We start from the raw sequence: 21976 nt of genomic DNA on the forward strand, positions 1-21976 counted from the left end.
ACTTTTTGAAACAAAACAATGCAGTAGCCTAAGTATATCATTAAATGTCTGTCTTATCTCAGCAGTTAGGCACGCCCTGCTGACATCTTCTTTTAAGTCTTTTGCCGGCCTTCCAGCAAATAAATAATTTATCTTGACACATTTGGTGGCATCTGCCTCAAGTGCTTGTCGTTTTCTCGCTCTCAACTTTTCAGCCCCTCCTTTTACGCTTAGAGATTTTATTCTTAGCATATTAAATTTCGTTGGACATCACCACATCGCTGCAGTTGTAAAACGGACGCTTTTTTAAGGGTAGAACTTGATTCTGATTGGTCAATGCTCAGTAAGCACGTCACGTGTGCTCATCACAGGTTTAGACCTGTCAGTCTCGCAGCTCACATCAGCTTCATAAGAGAGACACATAAGCCCAGAATTGGACTATACAACAATATACTTACGAATATATTTAAGATTAATAATGATTTAAAAACAAAATACATAATGCACCGGCCCAACCAGACCGCGGCCCACAAGGAATCTCCCAGTAGAACCCATGGCCAGTACATGCCTGCATGAGTCTATACATTTTTTTATTCATATAAGTCTTATGTTTTATAATTTTTTTGAAAAACAAATCAGTTTAAATATTCATTTGACACCTCAGCTGTAAAGCTTTTAATATAACGTAGTTTTTTTGTAAATTGTGTCCATGTGGTGTTTTATATGTGATATGCCTTTACACTGCAACAAAGTTGCCTTCAGGAAATTATAAAGATGAACTGAATTGAAGCGTACATACATATTGTCCTATCTAGCCTCGTGAATTGCCTGATGTAGGATTTGACGGCATTCACCTTAGCACAGATCAATCGGCGCGTGACATCAGTGAAACGCGAGAGCAATTGCTGTTTAAGTTTCTGAAGAGGTGTGTTCGACTTCATGCTGCACCTGAAAAACCAACAGGCGGATGACGTCAAGGTACCGCGGGAGCGATTTGAATCACTCTTGCGGTACTTTGATGTAGGGATTGAAATTATCGATTAATTCATTAATCGTTAATTGATTGACCTTATCGATTGATTAAAGATTAACTGATAAGTGGCTATTTTCCTGAGAATGTAAATTTCTCACTGTATCAGTAGTGTCTTTTACAGTAAAACTATTATTTTTAATATATTTTTTTATTAAATGTGTGGCTAAATCATCAGAAACAGACACTGCACCGCTTATTCAAAGATGCGTTTATTATAATGTCTCAACAGAGTGAGTTTGGCAGCTCAAAAAAATTAGGTTATTAACAGCACCAGTGACAGCTACCAATGCTCGTATGCGCTTCTCTTCTGTCACGCGCTCCAGTCAGAAACCAAAGTGCTGTGAATGAACAGACACACGACGGCGCTTCATGACAAATGCGTCAGCACATCTTGTTCATTAAATGACAATATCTGAGCTTCGCAATATTTCCTGCCACATTGCTCCAGTAATCAATAAAATAGATTGTTTTAAAAAATCGTCAAATGTTTTTATTTGTATCAGCCCTTTAACCTCTCTGGTTTTGACTGTTTCTATTTGCGCGGATCCACCTCACGTGGTATAAAAAACAACAAAACACAATATACTATATATATATATATATATATATATATATATATATATATATATATATATATATATATATATATATATATATATATATATATTAAAAATGATATATATACTATGCACATATTTAAGGACATTTTACGTAATTTATTCGTTTATATTTTTTAAGTGGGATTTGGATGTAAAAAGCCCTGCATAATAAACTTAGTCTAACTAAACTAAAACATAAGAGGTGATGTAGCTATAGCTTTAGCCTACATAAATGCTTCTTGTTTTAATATTGCGAGTTCAGCCATTTCATGCGGTTCTGTTTGTAATAGTTCATTGGTCAGAGTTCATATTGATGATCTTATAGATGATCTTTACCTGTCGCTGTTCTCTGTGCTTGTGTGTTCCCTCACACGTGTCCTCCGTCAAAAAGCCTGACCGGCTAAAATAGTCTATTAAAAATAATTTGACGTTGATTTTTAAAAGCCATAAGGACATCGCAATCAAATGTGCTGTTAAATTTGCTCTGATTGCGTGTGTAAATTTTATTTCTGCGCACTGCAAGGCTGGTTTTTGGTAGTAAGTGATACTCACTGCATGTTTTGGCATTCGGTAGCATGGTGGTGTAGCCTATTTTTTACGTATCAATGAGATGCACGTTGAAGCTTTTAAAGTTCTTAATTAATTTATATTCACAATACCTATCAACAAAACATCGATTTAAATAAGAGACAAATGATATGAAACAAAATTAGTTTTAAAGCAGCAAACAAAACTTAAAAATTATTTCTGACACAGCCCGTAATGTCTTCTGCTTTCCTGTGATCACATACTCGCCTTCCCACCACAGCAGCTAACACGTACGGCTGCATGCATGTTATGAAGGTGGTATCTTAGTGAACTTGTAGAGCTGTTGTACTTCATCGTAGTACCGCAGAGTTTACATTAGGCGTCTTTGTCATCATTTATTAATTGAAACGCTCCCACACTACACTCCGTTTTGACCGCCTCATGTTTGGTTTCTTTTTTGCTGCCTCAAGTTTGTGTCGGGAATCTTGTTCAATTACCCAACAATTAATTTAATCAAGTAAATTCTTGTTGACAATTAATCGATAATCGATTAACCGTTTACATCCCTACTTTGATGTCATCCACTTGCCAGTTATTGTGGCGCCATATAAAGTTGAACAAGCCTAATGGCTCTTGATTGTGATCGACTGCTGCGCATACTGAATGATATTAAAGTAACAAAACAGGGATTCTCAGTGCTCTTGCAGTACTTTGATGTCATACACATGCAGGCTTTTTGGTAGCCTAATTGTTTGGTTGGCGAAATTTTCTTTTGTCAGTGACATAAACAGTCACATATTCTTCATAAAAATTCGACTCAAACACGCATTATTTGTCTTATTTTGCCCATTTGTAGATGTATGCATCTTAATTTATATGTGGTTTAACAAACTTAGCCTCTCTTGTTTTGCGTTGTTTCATCGCATCTTTGTTGTTACATACAACAGCCTCTCCGCTTTGTTAAAAGGTTTACTAAATAAAAACCTAATCAATCTTTATTATTTTGCAGACTTTATGTACAACGAGCTATTGGTGGTATTACCTGTTACAGATTCAAACATATTGCTATCCTAGTTTGTTTTGATGTAAAAGATTTATCAAGTAAATCTAAAACACTTTGCATACATAAACTACAGAAATGAATCCAACTGTGTTCATAAAAACAATCACAGATATATGTTGTCACTTACAAAAGAAAACAAGACGAATGATATAAGTATAATATTGTCTGTGGAGATACAACTAAGAACATCTGATGAGTTTACAAAATCTCAGTCATTAGTTGACACTAGCGAAGAAAATTTTTTGAACGAGTGTATGAATAGACAAAAGTGTGAAGCCTAGCTAAGTTTGAAAAGCAAATGTTTGTTTAAGAAAATACACATGTAAGAAACATCTGATGAATTTACAAAATCTCAGTCATTAGTTGACACTTGCGAAGAAAATTTTTTGAACGAGTGTATGAATAGACAAAAGTGTGAAGCCTAGCTAAGTTTGAAAAGCAAATGTTTGTTTAAGAAAATACACAAGTAAGAAACATGAATTTACAAAATCTCAGACATAAGTTGACACTAACAAATAAAAACTATGAACAACTTATCGAAAGACAAACGTATGAAGACTGCCTAAGTTTGAAAAGCAAAATGTTTGTCTAAGAAAGTACACACGTAAGACCATCTGATGAATTTACATAAGCTCACACATAAGTTGACACTAGTGAAGAAATCTATTTACAATGTATGAAAAAGGCTAATATATGAATGCTGCCTAAGTTTGAAAAGAAAAGTTTGTTTTAGAAAAATACGCGAAACTAGGAACATCAGTAACAAACCATAGGTAAAATATAATTTAATGTTTGCTTATTATGCACTGATAGATGTTAACCTAAGTTGAACCTAACCCCTCAGGCAAACCAATGGTCTGCTCAACTTCATAAAAATCCTGTCATTGCTCCTGTCATTGGGGGGTTTTGTGCTGTAAGTCGTAAAGCTAAAGACGCTGATTGACCTTAAAACCTAATCTAACCTAATATCAGGTTAGGATGTTCGAATAGTATATTTTTATTTTTTAAATAAGTGTTAAGGTTTACCTATTTAATATGTGTACATGATTTTACTGTTATGTAGAGGTACATCCTATCTGGTGTTGTTGATATAGATAGTTTAATGGAAGCACACAATCATGTTTAACAAAACCACACACACACACGCACACACACACACACACACACACACACACACACACACACACACACAAAAAAAGTCTAGTGTGTCTCTGTAAGCCATGGCAATATTGTTAAATGTTTTGTCTTTAAAGAAATGTTTGTTGTCACGTTAGTGACAACCTGGCTTATAACATCGTCAACTTTGATAAATAATATATGCATACATTTTATTGTTCCCCAAATGGTTAACAGATGGGTTTAAGGCTACATTAATTAAAAAACAACACCAAAATGTGAGATAAAATGTCTTAAACCTTTTAAGTTTCTTTAAATTTTTAATCGCAAATAATGGATAACATGATTTAATCAGTATCTGTGTAATGAAGACTAAATCTAAAAACCCTTTACTTTTTGTCAATGAGGGCACAGACTTAATATCAAAGCTTTAGTAACAAACAGAGACATGATAGACCCCCATGCAAGCAAACACACACACACACACACACACACACACACACACACACACACACCTTGCATAGACACGCGGGCTCATAAACACGCACACACATAAACAGACTGGATGCACACACACACACAGACACATGTGCGACTCGTTGCTGCTCATGTGACATTAGATATAAACTTACTCATACACACCTAGATGTTTAATTATAGCCTAGAAATCTAGACGCACCCTAGCGGCCGCAAAATATATTTGCTGCCAGGGTTTAGTCTAGGCACTCACAATACACTTAACCGGTCCAAAAACCAAAATTTGGTCAGGCCAATCACATCGTGTGTAGCGTCTGTGGGGCGGGCTTAACATGATGACGACAGAGCTGCAACGGTTCCTACTTGAAAACAGAGAATGGCTGCTGCTGCTGGCGAACAGCTATCTTTTGAAGCGGCTTTGGCCGCGACTCTGGAGGACTTAGACTTATGTTTTTCTTTGAGAGAATAGCAAATAAACCCTACTGAAGTCCTTTTTAAGCAAGAAAAATGTGTTTGGAGTTTTGCCGACTGGTTACGGTAACTACGTCACCTTCTTCGTTGCTCTGATCCGTCATAGCGCTATCCTATTGCGTGCAGAGGCATTTTGAGGGACAACCTTATATCCCGCCCCTTGCATTGAGCCGTTTGTGTGAAGAGTTGCCAGACCTTACATCTTGATGTAGGTCTGGCTAACCAGGCTAGTTTAATTATGGATTGTGTACAAGAACGTTTGGATGTTAAAACAAAAAAAATTAAGATCGAATAGCTTTTGTCATAAAAGTCACATGGCCGTTTCATTTTAAAAACCCACATGTTTAAATCAGAGGCGTTCTAAAACTAGAAATGCGGACAGAATTGCATTTGTTGTATAATAAACACTTAGAGGTTGGGATCCACAGCGGACACAAAACCAGAAAATGGGGTCAAAATGTCTTAAACATTAAAAAGTTTGTTTTTAAAACCATAGATATGTGAGTGCATGTGTTTATTGCTCTATGCAATAACATGTTTTAATCATTATCTTATGAGTATGAGATAATGATATGCCTAAAATAACTTTTATATAACCAGAGCGCTCAGAATTACATTTATTGTGTAATAAACACATATTCACAGTTGGTTTTAAGGTGTCATTAGATTAAAACAGACCCAGAATATGAGATGAAAATGTCTTTAATCGTTTAAAAGTTTCTTAAAGGCCGATATGTGCACGCGTATGTTCTATTGTAAACGCCGGAGCCCCTATCTTTAATGGCTTGAATAGAACCCTCTGCTTGAAAAGCTTCACAGATCTCGTGAAGCGAATCAGCTTTTATTTAGTTTAAAATAAATAGGCTTTAGTCTAAAGAATTGTCGACCTACGGTGGTTTTGGTACAATTCATTGCTTAAATATAACCGTACTGAATATTTCATTAAATAATTTTGTACTGTTACAAACTTTTAGATCTTGCAGTGTCTCCCCTAAAATAGGCTCTGGTGCTCTAACTAAAATCTAAAATAAACCTTTTAGTTATTGTCAATGGGGCTGAATTACACTTATTTTACCAACACAGAGTTTTAGAAACAGTACGGTCCACTGAACACCACCGCTGTTCAGACACACTAGGGCCGCTGGGTGATAACGTATGGTGAGGAGAGACTCATAAAAACTGTCCGTCCAGAACCCGACCGCACAAAACAACAAACTTTTTTTTTTCACATCAATAAATGTGACATGACGAGCACTCGCAAGACTAGAAACATACACTGGAATACCATGTTCAAGAAACCTTTTATTTTGACAATGCGTACCGTGTTACATTTATCGTAAATACACATGTACACACTTGGATATTAGATGACATTAATGAATTCAAACCAGTAGAGGGGCTGAAATGTCTTAAAACGTTTAAAAGGTTCTTAACGCCATAAGAGCGTATCAGCGTACGTTCTCTGGCAACGGTGGTTCGCGCATTCATGTGTTTTAATCAGAGACTTGATTAAAGAATTCCCTAAATCTAAAATTAACCCTTATTTTGTCAGAGCGGACAGAATTACATTTATTGTGTAATAAACACATATTCACAGTTGGTTTTAAGATGTCATTAATTTAAAACAAACCCAGAAGATGATATGAAAATGTTTTTAATCGTTTAAAAGTTTCTTAACGGTAGATATGAACACGCATCCTCGTATTTTCTCTATGGGGCTGTTTACACTTGGTATTAAGATGTGTTTTCGTCGATCGGATCACAAGTGGAGGATAGAGACACATTACGTTTACACCTGGTATTTAAATCCGTCTCTTTTGTCCACTTTCGACCGCTTCTGTGCTGAATTCTATGAGGGGGTGGTCTGTGAGACGGTGGGCGAGTCTCTCTGCTGTCATTCAAACCCGAGCGGGAGTAATTATGAGTTTATATGGACGCAAACTAATTTTATGTCGGAGTCCACTGCTTGTTTAGCAAGTAAACATGCTGCACAGAGTTTTGTACATGTGTATGTAAGAGCTTTCTCTGAATTTTCAGAGCAATTGATGAAATAGGATCGCGCAACTTTCACACGCTTTCAAAACGAAACTACGGAGATCAGCCGCTTATTTTTATCAATGAAAATCTAATAATAGCGCTGTTCACCGTATGTTCATGCCAGAAGTCAAAAAGACGTAAAACTTGTGTTTAATACCTCAGATTAGATAAATGGGCGGAGAGTAGGCGGTCGCGTGTGGCTGTTCGAACGCATTCAACCACATGTGCGTTCCGCAACTCCAAAACGATCCGATCGAAAGTGGTTTCGACCACCTCTGGATGTGGTTGAAAGTGGTCGAAAGTGGACGAGCTCAAAACGTTTTGAACACCGTTTACACCTGGCATTAACGTCGTCCACTTGTGATCCATTCGACGAAAACGCATGTTAATGCCAAGTGTAAACAGCCTCTATTGTAAACGCCGGAGCGCGATCTAATGGTGTGATCAGAATAGTATGCCTGAAAAGATTCAACTTTTATTTAGTTTAAAATAAAAAGCCTTTAGTCTAAAGAATGTGTTATTGGCGGCCCCCGGTGGTTTTGGCACAGTTCATTGCTATACCCATGCTGAATATTTCATTAAATAATTTGTTACAAGCAAATGCTTTATTTTGACAGAGTGACCATATTACACATTACCACAGCGGTTTTAAAATACACTAGTTTACAAGCAGCCCCCTAATGTGAATTATCTCAAACACCCAGACGCTCACAGAGCAGCTTCTGTTTGAGGCTGATCAGAAAAATATAGCTTATAGTTAAATAGATAATAGCAGATTTAAGTTTAACCAGTTACAACTAAAATATTTTATTCTTGTGTGACTTTAAAGAAGTCTCTTGACAAAACAAACGTATTATCAAGTTGTATTTATAAGATACACGCATTCAATTCACCTAAAATCTAAAATAATACTTTATTTTTGTCAGAGCAGACAATATAAGACTCTTTGTATAATATACACATATTCACACATGTTTTAAGAAGCCTTTAATTAAAATATAATATTAAAAATAAACCCCTAAAATTGGGTGAAGACGTCTTAAAAACATTTAAAAGTTTATTAACGTCAGATATAAATTCTCTGTCACCATCGGTGCACGTATACACATGTCTTAATCAGAGACTTGGTTAAAGAATCCCCTAAATCTAAAATAAACTCCTATTTTGCCATAGTGGACAGAATTACATTTATTAAGTTTATTTTAAAATGGCAGATATGAACGCTCACCCGGCGCTTTGTCAGGCACCGCTGGAGAGTGATCTTTAATATGCGTGAAACTATAGAGCAGGTCATGAAAAGATTCACGGACCTCATGAACCGTTTAAAATTTTATTTAGTTTAGACTTTTGTCTAAAGATTGTAGTATTGACGGCGCCGAAGGTTATGGCTTAGGTCAATGCTTAAACTATACACGTATACGGAATATTTAGTTAAATAACTTGTGATGTTACAACCAAAAGTTTTAATCAGAGCCTTGTTCATGATTTGTCTAAATCTAAAATAAACATTTACTTTTTGTCAGTGTAATGGTGAATTATTTTACCAACATTGAGTTTTAGAAATCTTTACTCGTTTACAACACGCACCCGCTGTGAGACACTCAGTGGTGAGACGCGCACGGGCTAGAAAGGAGGGAGGGATGGAGGGGGAGAGAGACGCTGGCGGCAACTGTCAAACACGACCTGTCAAAACACCATATGTCAAGGGAGTCATAAAACACAATCTGTCAAAACACCATCTGTCAAGGGGTCATAAAACACAAACTGTCAAAACACCATCTGTCAAGGGGTCATAAAACGCCATCTGTCAAGGGGTCATAAAACACGACCTATCAAGACACCATCTGTCAAGGGTGTCATAAAACACAAACTGTCAAAACACCATCTGTCAAGGGTCATAAAACACGACCTGTCAAAACACCATCTGTCAAGGGGTCATAAAACACGACCTGTCAGAACACGACCTGTCAAGGGGGTCATAAATCATTAGTTTGACTCAAACCAAAACACCCGTGAACTTCAGGCGGATGCACGTGATATTGTAACGCGCGCGAGGGGGGGATCTGTGGCGCATGCAGGTACTGCGCATGCAAACTGTCAAAACACCATCTGTCAAGGGGTCATAAAACGCCATCTGTCAAGGGGTCATAAAACACGGCCTATCAAGACACCATCTGTCAAGGGTGTCATAAAACACAAACTGTCAAAACACCATCTGTCAAGGGTCATAAAACACGACCTGTCAAAACACCATCTGTCAAGGGGTCATAAAACACGACCTGTCAGAACACGACCTGTCAAGGGGGTCATAAATCATTAGTTTGACTCAAACCAAAACACCCGTGAACTTCAGGCGGATGCACGTGATATTGTAACGCGCGCGAGGGGGGGGATCTGTGGCGCATGCAGGTACTGTGATTGACAGGCAGATTTTACACAGCCCTGCGCTGATTGGACCAAATGAACCGGGAGCGGTGGATTTTTGCAAAACAAATAACAGGCTCTAGGTGGAGCTAGAAGCGCGGGGTTTTTTCTTAAACAGTCTAATTTATGTTGTTCTATCGGAGCGTAGTGTTGGTTTCAGTGAATATGATAAAAAAAATAATCAAAAATGTTGCCGACCGCATCTTTAACTATTATACGCCTACTTAAATCTGTTGACTATATTCTGTTCCATTCTGAGATGTATAAATACTGTGCAGATTGTTTAATAAACAAGTATATGTTTTGAATCGGCACCTTGGTGTTCGATCATTTCATCTGCTCTCTGACCAGATTCCTGCGTTCTCTCGCTGTAAACTTTGATAACGGATTGTGATAACTGACATTGATAATTGATATCTTAGACCTTAAAAAACATACATCTAGGCTTAAGAATAATTACGTTCTAACAGTGACTATATGTAGTTTACATTAAATTAATCAAGTGTAAAAGTGTCATTTACAATTTGATTACTAAATGTTTAACACACCTCTTATACCCCGTCTTTATTTTAACCCCTAAGCCTGCACATCCCCACATGAGATATTTTAATTGTGTTGGTCTCATTCTCGTTTCATCTTTTCTAGATGATTTGGCATTAAGAGGACGGGCTGTACAGTCATCCACAGCATATGGTTGGGTAGCATCAAATGCCATTGACAATTCACCCTTCACCTGCACCCATACTGACACATCTGATAACCCCTGGTGGAGACTGGATCTACTGGATTCTTACTACATCTCTAGAGTCGTCATCACTAACAGAAAAGACTGCTGTGCGGAGCGACTCAACGGAGCAGAAATTCGTATGGGAAACTCTTTGGAAAACAACGGCAACAATAATCCCAGGTGAATTTATTGATGCTGTTAAAATATGTGAGAGAAACCTCTCAATTTTACAGACGATTATATAGTTGTTGTTTTTCTATTAGATATGCTGTGCTAAATGATGTGGCAGCGGGTCAGTCTGTGTCTGTGTCCTGTCACAATACGAACGGACGATATGTGAACGTCATCATACCTGGAAGTTCAAAAATTCTTTCTCTTGCTAAAGTGGAGGTGTATCAGGCAGGTACGGTCGTTCCATTTGTATAAAGTCTAGTCAACTTTAAAGCTTATTAACTCCTAAGCCTGCACATCACCACATGAAATCTATTAATGGTGTTGGTCTAATTCTCATTTTATCTTTTCTAGAGGATTTGGCATTAAGAGGACGGGCTGTGCAGTCATCCACAGCATATGGTTGGGAAGCATCAAATGCCATTGACAATTTACCCTTCACCTGCACCCATACTGACACATCTGATAACCCCTGGTGGAGACTGGATCTACTGGATTCTTACTACATCTCTAGAGTCGTCATCACTAACAGAAAAGACTGCGGTGCGGAGCGACTCAACGGAGCAGAAATTCGTATGGGAAACTCTTTGGAAAACAACGGCAACAATAATCCCAGGTTGAGTTATTGATGCTGTGAAAACATGTGAGAGAAAACTCTCAATTTTACAGAGATTTATAAAGTTGTTGTTTTTCTATTAGATATGCTGTGCTGGATGGTGTTGCAGCGGGTCAGTCTGTGTCTGTGTCCTGTCACAATACGAACGGACGATATGTGAACGTCATCATACCTGGATATTCAAAAATTCTTTCTCTTGCTAAAGTGGAGGTGTATCAGGCAGGTACGGTCGTTCCATTAGTATAAAGTCTAGTCAACTTTAAAGCTTATTAACTCCTAAGCCTGCACATCACCACATGAAATCCATTAATGGTGTTGGTCTAATTCTCATTTTATCTTTTCTAGAGGATTTGGCATTAAGAGGACAGGCCGTGCAGTCATCCACAGGATATGGTTGGGTAGCATCAAATGCCATTGACAATTTACCCTTCACCTGCACCCATACTGTAGAAACATCTGATAACCCCTGGTGGAGACTGGATCTTCTGGATTCTTACTACATCTCTACAGTTGTCATCACTAACAGAAAAGACTGCTGTGCGGAGCGACTCAATGGAGCAGAAATACGTATCGGAAACTCTTTGGAAAACAACGGCAACAATAATCCCAGGTAAAATTATTGATGCTGTGAAAACATGTTAAAGAGAAAACTCTCAATTTTACATAGAATTATAAAGTTGATGTTTTTCTCATAGATATGCTGTGCTGAATGGTGTGGCAGCTGGTCAGTCTGTGTCTGTGTCCGGTCACAATATGAACGGGCGATATGTGAACGTCATCATACCTGGAAGTTCAAAAATTCTTTCTCTTGCTAAAGTGGAGGTGTATCAGGCAGGTACGTTCGTTTCATTAACGTAAAGTCTGGTTAACTTTAAAGCTTATTAACTCCTAAGCCTGCACATCACCACATGAGATCTATTAATGGTGTTGGTCTAATTCTCATTTTAACTTTTCTAGAGAATTTGGCATTAAGAGGACGGGCTGTACAGTCATCCACGGCATATGGTTGGGAAGCATCAAATGCCATTGACAATTTACCCTTCACCTGCACCCATACTGACACATCTGATAACCCCTGGTGGAGACTGGATCTTCTGGATTCTTACTATATTTCTACAGTTGTCATCACTAACAGAAAAGACTGCTGTGCGGAGCGACTCAACGGAGCAGAAATTCGTATCGGAAACTCTTTGGAAAACAACGGCAACAATAATCCCAGGTAAAGTTATTGATGCTGTGAAAACATGTTAAAGAGAAAACTCTCAATTTTACAGAGATTTATAAAGTTGTTGTTTTTCTCTTAGATATGCTGTGCTGAATGGTGTGGTAGCGGGTCAGTCTGTGTCTGTGTCCTGTGACAATATGAACGGACGATATGTGAACGTCATCATACCTGGAAGTTCAAAAATTCTTTCTCTTGCTCAAGTGGAGGTCTATAAAGCAGGTACGGTCGTTTTTAGTCTTGCTGAACCATTAGCTTAAAGTCTGGTCAACTTTAAACCTTACTACAGAACAAAATGGCGGCACCCTGCTCGGCTGCGGCCACAGTGGCTCCCAATAGTATCAGACATATAAAAGGAAATAAGCCACTTAGACAAGTGAGTTCAGCAGTTTATATGCAGCATAGCAGAGCAAAACTAATATATGATCGTCATTTTTGTTAGAACTACATAAAGTATGCAGTTCAGGGATCGTAGACACAATCACTCGGGACACTCTGAATAGCCTCAGACTTCTACGACAGCTAGACCCAGCCGCCTATGAAACAGCGGAGTCTCCCATAGGCCCCAGTCGCTGCCGGAGAAGATGGAGGCGGTGCGATAGGAAACGATTGCGTGGAAGCCGGGGAGGATTAACAGCTAAGCTAAAAGCTAAGCCATGCAGAACCCCGCTTCCATCCATTCTGCTTGCAAATGTCCGCTCTGTGGACTATCTAAAGCTGGACCTTTCCACTAAACGGGAGATGAGAGAATGTTGTGCAATAATTCTGACAGAAACATGGCTAAACCCTTCTGTTTCAGGTGACGCGAGTATAGAATGGCTAACAATGTTCAGGTCAGATAGGAGCTGTGTTCTCAGTGGAAAATCATGGTGTGGCGTTGTGTGTATTTACACAAACAACAACTGGTGTAATAGTGCCACATAGGGCTGGGCCGGTTTGGATTTTTCCTTACCGCGGTCGGTAATCAACAAATTCCCGCGGTTTTGCGGTTTATTGGCAAGACAACGAGTTAAATAACATGCATGACTTATTTATGTTCAATAAACAACATGTGCAAATTACTTAAGGAACATGTAAAGTGAATATTATTTCCTTCCACATTTCTTCAAATTCAACATTCAACAACTTGAACAATTAATATTATCAGTTAAAAAAAATTTAACCCATTGTGCGTGTCCACACGTACGTGCCTACAGACATTTCGCCACTTTTCTATCCTTAATTTATGAATGGCCTGTAAATGACGCAAATTATTGCTGCCCTGATGGTCTGGTAAAATAACCATTTGTATGAGAAATCACTTGTACTGCATATGTGTCCGTGCTTGAGTATAGATTGGAAGCTGCCGTCTCCGTGCGTGTGCGCAAAATGACACGGTCTGTCTCGCGCGCGTCCGGGCGGTCCGCGTCTGTCTCGCGTGCTCGGGACCGCTTCTGTTCTAGACACTTACCATAAACATCTGTCTTTTTCCACAAACGGAGAAAGAAGACGCAAAAGCAAAACTTGTGTACTGTGAAATGTGTACTGATGTAGAAATGGCCACTGTGGTAGGCTAGATGAAAAAGAGACAATCTAACCTCTTTGGATATTAATCCTCGGACTGATCGCGTGCTCTTTATGTTGCGCGACAATTTAATAATGCATGAAACCTGATTCTGTTGTTGATCTGTTGCAGCTGTTTGCACGTTCAAATTCAATAAAATGTTTGTATTGCTTTTACTGAGTCACAGACAACGTCACCCGTATTTCTACTCAATGACAATTTAATATTAAAATCATATCAGTTAACATTTAATGTTCATAACAAGCTGCGGTTGTTTAAAAGCTGCGTGTATAACATCCCCACATAAACACACAAGTGCAGGCCAATGTTTCAAGTTTTTTTTTTTTTTGCGGTTATGACGGTGAGGGGCTCAGTCCCGCGGCATGGGTCACGTGACCGCGGTATGGCGGTAATGCGGTTACCGCCCCAGGCCTAGTGCCACAGTGGTCTCAAGTCATTGTTCTCTGGATGTAGAGTTTCTGTCTATTAAATGCAGACCTTTCTACCTGCCTAGAGAATATACAACTATCATTATTACACCAGTGTATATCCCACCTAGTGCAAATACCAAGAAGGTCCTGAATGTGCTCCACCGTTCCATCAGTGATTTGCAAGACTCACATTGGGAGGGTGTTTTTATTGTAGCGCAGGAGATTTTAACCAGGCTAACATGGGGACAGTTCTCCCTCATTTCCATCAGTATGTGGACTTTGCCACTAGGGGTATAAACAGACTGGATTTAGCCTATACTGACATCAAAAAGGCTTTTAAGGCAGTCTCTCGCCCTCACGTTGGCTCTTCTGACCATCTCTCTGTGGATGTTACTTTTTGCATACAGGCCTATGCTTAATAGGAAAAAAACATCTGTAAGGAAGGTAAGAGTGCGGCCTGAGGGCGCTATGTCAGCATTGCAGGATTGCTTTGACCATACGAACTGGGATTTGTTCAAGGAGGCTCCAACTATTAGGGGTTGTGTACACCACAACTTTTAAACGCGGCTGAAAACGCCTTGAGGACGCCGAATGCCAGCTGTTTTTCAGCTGAGTGCCAGCTTTCTTCAGCTGAGCACTTTGGAAGCTGTGATACTTCAGCTGCGAGCCGGTTGGTTGCTGTGGTAATGTCCCGCCCCTGCTCCACTGTGATTGGGCGGCCGTGTGAGAACTGACATTGACGAGCGGAGCTTTTCTCCCAAAGTTGAATCTCTTTCAACTCTAGACTCTCAGCGCCGAGCGCGTGAAAACCGCCGAGCGCCGGTTTTCAGCGCGGAAAAAACCCGCTTGCTGCTGGCTTATTTGAAAAACGCCGAGCTTCCATTGGAAACAATTGAAAACATGCGCCGGCCGCGGGCGTAAAAGTTTTGGTGTACACAACCCCTTAATCAACATATTAATGTGGAAGATTATGCTGCGTCTGTGTCTGCATATATTCAGAAGTGCACGGAAGGATGTAGGTGTAACCAAAAATATCATTATCCGAGCCAATCAGAAGCCCTGGATGACTGGCAAGGTATCTGCAATGCTAAATACACGAAATGCTGGTGATATGGCCGTGCTCAGAACAGCAAGTAACTCGTCCCGCACGCTTTGTCGCAGTCCCATGAAAGAGGGCTCAAATTGACCGGTTTATTGAGGAGAGGTGTGCTATGACTTTTATAAGCGATCGGGTGCAGGATTTCCGAAAGGGGGGCGAAAAACCACCCGAAAAATCCCATTGACTTAACATTGCGCCCAACTTTGACGAGTCATAGCTCCGCTCAAGGATTTTGTAGAAACATGTGGGTTACAACATTTGAAGAGGGTGGTAGGCTCTGTAAGAACATGGATCACAATGGGGTGTAAGTTGTACCCCTGGGGTGTAAGAGGTGCCCAAAAGTGCCCAGTCTTTGTGCCATTCAACATGATCAGTCATCTTTATAAACTGAAAGCCCAGGTTCAGGTAAACATGGTATTGTCCATCTCACAGTAAAATGAAAATGTTTTACACTGCAAATACCTTAAAATAATAATTTAACTAAACTTTAACGCAAAAAAAACAGAAAATTAAGCATGTACCAAACAGCATGCATAATAGTGCTCATTAGTACTTTACTGCACTTTTTGATATGAAAAAGCAGTATTTCGTACATTACTGCTTACTTAAATATCACTGTTTACACATTTAGTATCGGGGGTCCCTGCTCCATACCTCTCTCATCCCAAGGGGTCCCTGCCCTGAAAAACGTTGAATACCCCTGCTGTAGATTATTTATTTTGTTTTTATTTGCTCATTTTTTGTTTGTTTCTATATTAAGAGTTATATGACTATTAGATGATGTCTGAGCTCTTGGCCTCTTTTGTTGTTGTAGTTCAGTTATTATACACTTCAGTTTAAAAGACTAGCAGCTTTAGATTTATGAAACATCATTAAACCATTTATTTCTTGATCATATCAGTGATATTATTACAGGGGATTTTCTTATTATGGAGAGCTTCTGATTGAACTAACATTATATCATTATAATCTCAATAAGATGCTCCATAACTACAATCATTGACTGAGATCATACTTCAAAGATGTTTATCACCACAGCTTCCTCTCTAAACAACTTCTGATTTGATCTCTCATATCTGTTTCTTACAGCTTCTAACAGAGAAGATCCAGTGGAGAAGATGGGAGAAGATCCAGTTGAGGCGAGAGAAGATCCAGTTGAGGCGAGAGAAGATCCAGTGGAGAAGATGGGAGAAGATCCAGTTGAGGCGAGAGAAGATCCAGTTGAGGCGAGAGAAGATCCAGTTGAGGCGAGAGAAGATCCAGTGGAGATGAGAGAAGATCCAGTGGAGGCGAGAGGAGATCCAGTGGAGATTCAGCCGTTGTTGAATAATAGCAGTCAGTAGCAAAACAACGGAATGATTGACTAAGATCATCCTTTATTTAAAAATGTTCAACACTGCTAATTCCTCTCTAATCAACTTTTGATTTTTTCTCGCATCTGTTTCTTACAGCTGCCAAAGGAGAAGATTCAGTGGAGACGAGAGGAGGTTCAGTGGCGATAGAGATGCAGCCGTTGTTGAATAATAGCAATCAGCAGCAGTGATCTTCATTCAGTGTAACACCATCAACCTTACAAACACATCAGCATCACATCACTTATAACCAGTGTTGGGCAAGTTACTTCCAAAGTGTAATACATTATATATTACAAATTACTGTCATTTGAAAGTAATTAGTTACATTACAATATTACTGACTCTGAACTGTAATGAGTTACACTACTTTTGCGTTACTTTTGAGTTACTTTCATCAAAATAACAGAAGTATGACTAGGCATTTTTAAATGTTAAAATGTATTTTATTGATGCTTATAAATCTAGAAGTTATGTGTTGGCCCTCGAGCTTTGAATAGGCACAGTGAAGACTTATGGCAAAATACAGTAAAAATCACTGTCAGAATCATAAACATAAACAAATGATCTTGGAAAAGTCTGGTAAATTATGGTACACATACCAAACACAATAAAGCTAGAGCCCACTATAATGCAACCTATAGACTAATAACATGGCAAGACACGCAACCTCTTTTCATTTCTATTCTTTAATTCACTTTAAATTCAGAATCACAGCACAAACCTGGCATGCACTGGGTTGACACAACTTATCAAAAAGTGCTATTGGAGGATCAGGCCTGAAGGAATACAGCTCATTTCAGTACAATATAAGGATTACATGTAGACTAACATATAATTGCTTAATAAAACACAGACAAACAGAGGAACACTGCTTTTTGCCAAACAATGAATATAGGCTCCCATACAAAGGCTGGTAAAAACTTTAAACAGTGATGTTTAAATGTACTATTTAAATAACCATGTTTAAGTCTACATTAATGTTATGTTGTAGTTTAGGTTGCTGTTTGTAATAAAACTGTAGATAGCATAGGAATAGCCTAGCAATCTATTATGTATATGGACTGTAACCATAGCAACGTTAACTTACCTTGTCATTGCTGGTGTGGTGAAATGGATTTTTCTGGCAAGATTTCTAAAAGTCTCTTTACTTTTGAGGTTCAAGCAGCATGGGAGACCGATAGAAACTTTCTGTTGCTTTTACTTAATGCTCTCAGTCGCAGAATTTTGCGTGTGCGGCGCTACCGGACCTGATTGCGACCACTTTAGTCAATGCTTATACAGCCGCGGACTTCCCAGATTCGGCTCTTTAAGAAACGCGTCAAATACAAAATTAAAGAATGAACATGCTGCATACAGCACCTGGAAACAGACATACGCTGCGTCCCAAACAGCCTACTTCCATACTATATAGTAGGCAAAGAGTACGAGAAGTAGTGCTTTTCGCCTACTATATAGTATGGAAGTATGCTGTTTGGGACGCAGCCATTACTATTTTACCCGCAGCTTTTTCCTGTGTGGATGCTGGTCGCGCGCATTGGACAAAAATAAAAAAATTAAAATAACACGTCTATTTTTGAAATGCATTGTTGTAACGCGCTCGTTACTAAGACTGTAACGAGTAAAATATTACCAAAATTTTATTAGTAATGCGTTATATTACTGCGTTACAGCAAAAACTAATATATTACTGTAATATATTATATTTTGTAATGCGTTACTCCCAACACTGCTTATAACATCACCCTCATATCATTGAGGTGAAATATGTGCTGATGAACCAGAGGAAAAGATTTATTTTTGATATGCCATTTACATCCTTTGGTGTGTATTAGTACATGTTTACGATATGCAAAAGGTATAAACCCCAAAGTAAACGATGACGCGAGTTATCTCCAATGTAAAACTCTTCTCTTGTACTACAACAAATACACGGATTATAGGCAACAGTTTACCTCCTGGGCCGGTTGACGTGGACATGACGGTCATTCATCATCATAATTCTTCCTGCTTTGACTCACAGCCTGTTTTCATATTTAAAGAATTGACTACTGACTAAACCATGATTAAAACATGAGTTTTGTGCAGTGTAGAGTAGCGCTTGTTGTTTGTCGTTTTAATGTTTTAGTATCCTTACCTTGACAATCTGTTACGTTCTGCTCAAGCCACGCTGGCAAAGTTGAGCTTGGTCATCTGCATTTTCTGGATCAGATTCGACTCACATTGATAAGGTAGTAAAGACGATATTGACTCCGGTCAGTATTGCATTGGGAGTTGAACTTTAACAGTGTTATAAAAACAAAAGCCTAACTTCCTCATGTATAACTTGTGCGTATGCGCAATCTCTTAAAGGTGCTTTTGCGAACCAACATTGCTGGAATTTTGTTAAGCAGTTACCTAATTTACTGCAACATAAGGGATTTCTCAGTGCTTCATTGGTAAGATAATTATTACAATGTGCTAAAATAAAATGTATTGGTAGCAGCGATGCAACAGTCACTGGCCCGATTTGCCAGTTTAAATATTTAAGCACAAAAAGATGCGAAACAGACCTCAATACTTGATTCACTATAGCTTGAACCCAATCCGCGTTTTAAGGCAGCATGCAAGTTAATGCAAATAAGAAAGACAGCATGCAAATACCAACAGAGTTTATAATTTTAACAAAAAAAAGTCAGAATGCCATAATTATAGTAGTAAAAGTCTTTTAAATAAATAAATAAACATTAAATTAATATAAGAAGTTGAGAAATATAATGCGTGTGTAACATTATATTGGATCAGTGCACTTAAAAATGCTTGTTACCTAACCGAGTGTTCTGTACAATGAAGACCCAGCCTTGGGTTAAAAACAACCCAGCATTTTTAGATTGCATAAACCTGATGCTGTTTTTAATGTTAATTAAACCACAAACAAAGAAAATCACAATTTCTTTGTCTTGACTGAATAACTTTTGTAACTTTTTAATAAGAATTTATTTAATTTACACCGTAAAGACTATGCAGTATTATCTGGTTACTTTATTTAGTTTCTGTATTAAACCTGAAAACATATGAACAGCACCCTTTATTTCATTTGTATGTTTGTTTCATTTGTATTTATTTGTGCTATTGCTCATAATTTGATATTTTGTATTATGGACCATTTATGCCTTTAACAATATTTGACATTTATATGAGTTAAGCTAGTAGTTACGTATGAAGGGTTAAATGAGTTAAAACAATAACCAGGCATTTTTATGCATATCATCATCTACCATGTTTTAACCAAAGAGATATGGCGAAGAGAGTAGTCAGTAGATTAGTGATGACAGCATGTAGGATGTCTATGCCATGAATAGTGTGATTACCAAGCAACATCTCCAGAGAACCAGGACAAAAAAGTTATGTGCACCCCTGTGTATATCTAACATATGTACTACAGCAGTATTCCACTGACTGATTTTTGTCTTTTTTTATATTAGTTGTCATTAAATGTCTCTGTCCCTGTGTCCTAGTATGCATACTTCACTCATATACAGAATGCAAAACAATAAGTGGTTTAAATGAGTAAATGTGAATCTGCAGATTTAACAGTATGTTATTGTCACCCTGATGATCTGATGATCTTCACTTCTTTTCAACTATTAATCCCATAACGACACAGGGGCAGAGGAGCAATCACATTCATATATATAAATACCTGTGAATTGAACTCAGGTGACTGTTTAGTAGTTGTGTTGTGTTCCTGTAGTTTAATTGATAGCGTGTGATGCTAGCAGCAGCTGTAGGTTTATTTTTTTCATTGGTTTATCAATGCATATAAGCAGATATACCAAAGAATAAATGTTTATTATTTTCAAAGGTAACAACAAACATTATTCATGTGATTAAATTGCATTTACAGCAAGTTTGTATTATTTGAGCCTTTTTAAGCTTTGCCAAATGTTTATATTCTAAACTCTGTGCCTTTTTTATTATTATTATTATGTATCCATAATTGCTATAGCAAATATCTACTAATATACATTTTGTTATATATTAGCCTGATATTTTTATATCTCAGACTTTGTCATTACATTTATACAATCTGTTTTGTTTTTTTATTAGTGTGAAACTGTATCACACATTGATTTATAGCACTTAATTCAAAGCATTTCAATTTAAATTCAGTTCAATCTCTTTTAGTTTGTTCTTCTCTGAAGATTATGGGTCGGTTTCCCAGACAGGGATTAGACTAGTCCTAGACTAAAATGTATGTAAGAGCTGTCCAAACTGAAAACAACTTGCACTGCCATGTCTTACAATACATCAGTGCCCTTAATTTTGCATCAAAATGTACACAAGTAATGTTTTTAGTAAAGCATGTTTGTTAAAACTAGTTATATTTGATAATTAAATTGAGGCCTAGTCCTGTTTTAAGATAATCCCTGCCTGGGAAACCGCCCCCAAGTGTATTGTTACAATTTTAATATGATAATCTTTTGTTTTTATTGTAAGTGTTTGTTTAAATTATTTTTCTTTTTTTTGTTATTTTGTACTGGAAAGCGCTTTGTATCAGCTACATTTTAAACTAACTAAAATTAAACTAACAAATCACTTCTGTTATAATCCTCATTTGTGATTTTTTTGAATAAAATCATCTTATATAAGTTAGAGTGCTGTTTTATTTATGTGAGACATTTTATATTCAGTCTTAGTGATATTACACAACAATCACACAGACTGATCATATTAGTGTAATTGTGTAGTTTTACCATCTAATTACAGAATATTAATTTGAATAGGCAGATTGTGAGTTAATGCAGAGTTATATGAACTCCAGTGTAGTTTTGTTTTTAGAAAATATCTATTAAAAACTTTGTCTAATGTATTTAATTTATAATAGCTTACACGTGTATTGTGTTAATTAGCTTGTCAATATTAATAATTTGTTTTGGACACTAGATGGCGCAAAAGTCAATTGTATTGCGTATTGACGTCAATTCAAAATATATTTGTTACTGCTGTTCGTTTATTCGGGCACACAGAGACGCTATAAACAGGGGTCTCATGTTTTTGTGGACCAGGGCTATCACAATGGATAAAACAATCTTGAGAACTACTTTT

At 37.8% G+C, this 21976-nt stretch overlaps 1 protein-coding gene across 2 annotated transcripts in view; it reads left to right on the forward strand.

Annotated features, from left to right (window-relative positions):
* Positions 1-19958, forward strand: part of LOC135721220 (uncharacterized) — a 91264-nt gene extending 71306 nt beyond the window's left edge. Inside the window, exons 8-18 of one of the 2 annotated variants that reach the window (XM_073813596.1) lie at positions 10373-10634; positions 10718-10857; positions 10980-11241; positions 11325-11464; positions 11587-11851; positions 11937-12076; positions 12199-12460; positions 12546-12685; positions 16635-16871; positions 16988-17131; positions 18621-19958. In XM_073813596.1, the coding sequence (XP_073669697.1) occupies positions 10373-10634; positions 10718-10857; positions 10980-11241; positions 11325-11464; positions 11587-11851; positions 11937-12076; positions 12199-12460; positions 12546-12685; positions 16635-16871; positions 16988-17079 (1940 nt within the window). In that variant the 3' untranslated portion in view covers positions 17080-17131; positions 18621-19958. Of the gene's footprint in view, positions 1-10372; positions 10635-10717; positions 10858-10979; positions 11242-11324; positions 11465-11586; positions 11852-11936; positions 12077-12198; positions 12461-12545; positions 12686-16625; positions 16872-16987; positions 17132-18620 lie in introns of both variants that reach the window. The other variant, XM_073813595.1, reaches the window with a different exon arrangement.
* Positions 19959-21976: the final 2018 nt, after the last annotated feature.

The sequence above is a fragment of the Paramisgurnus dabryanus genome, chromosome 24 (genome assembly GCF_030506205.2).
Source record: "Paramisgurnus dabryanus chromosome 24, PD_genome_1.1, whole genome shotgun sequence".
Taxonomy (NCBI): domain Eukaryota; kingdom Metazoa; phylum Chordata; class Actinopteri; order Cypriniformes; family Cobitidae; genus Paramisgurnus; species Paramisgurnus dabryanus.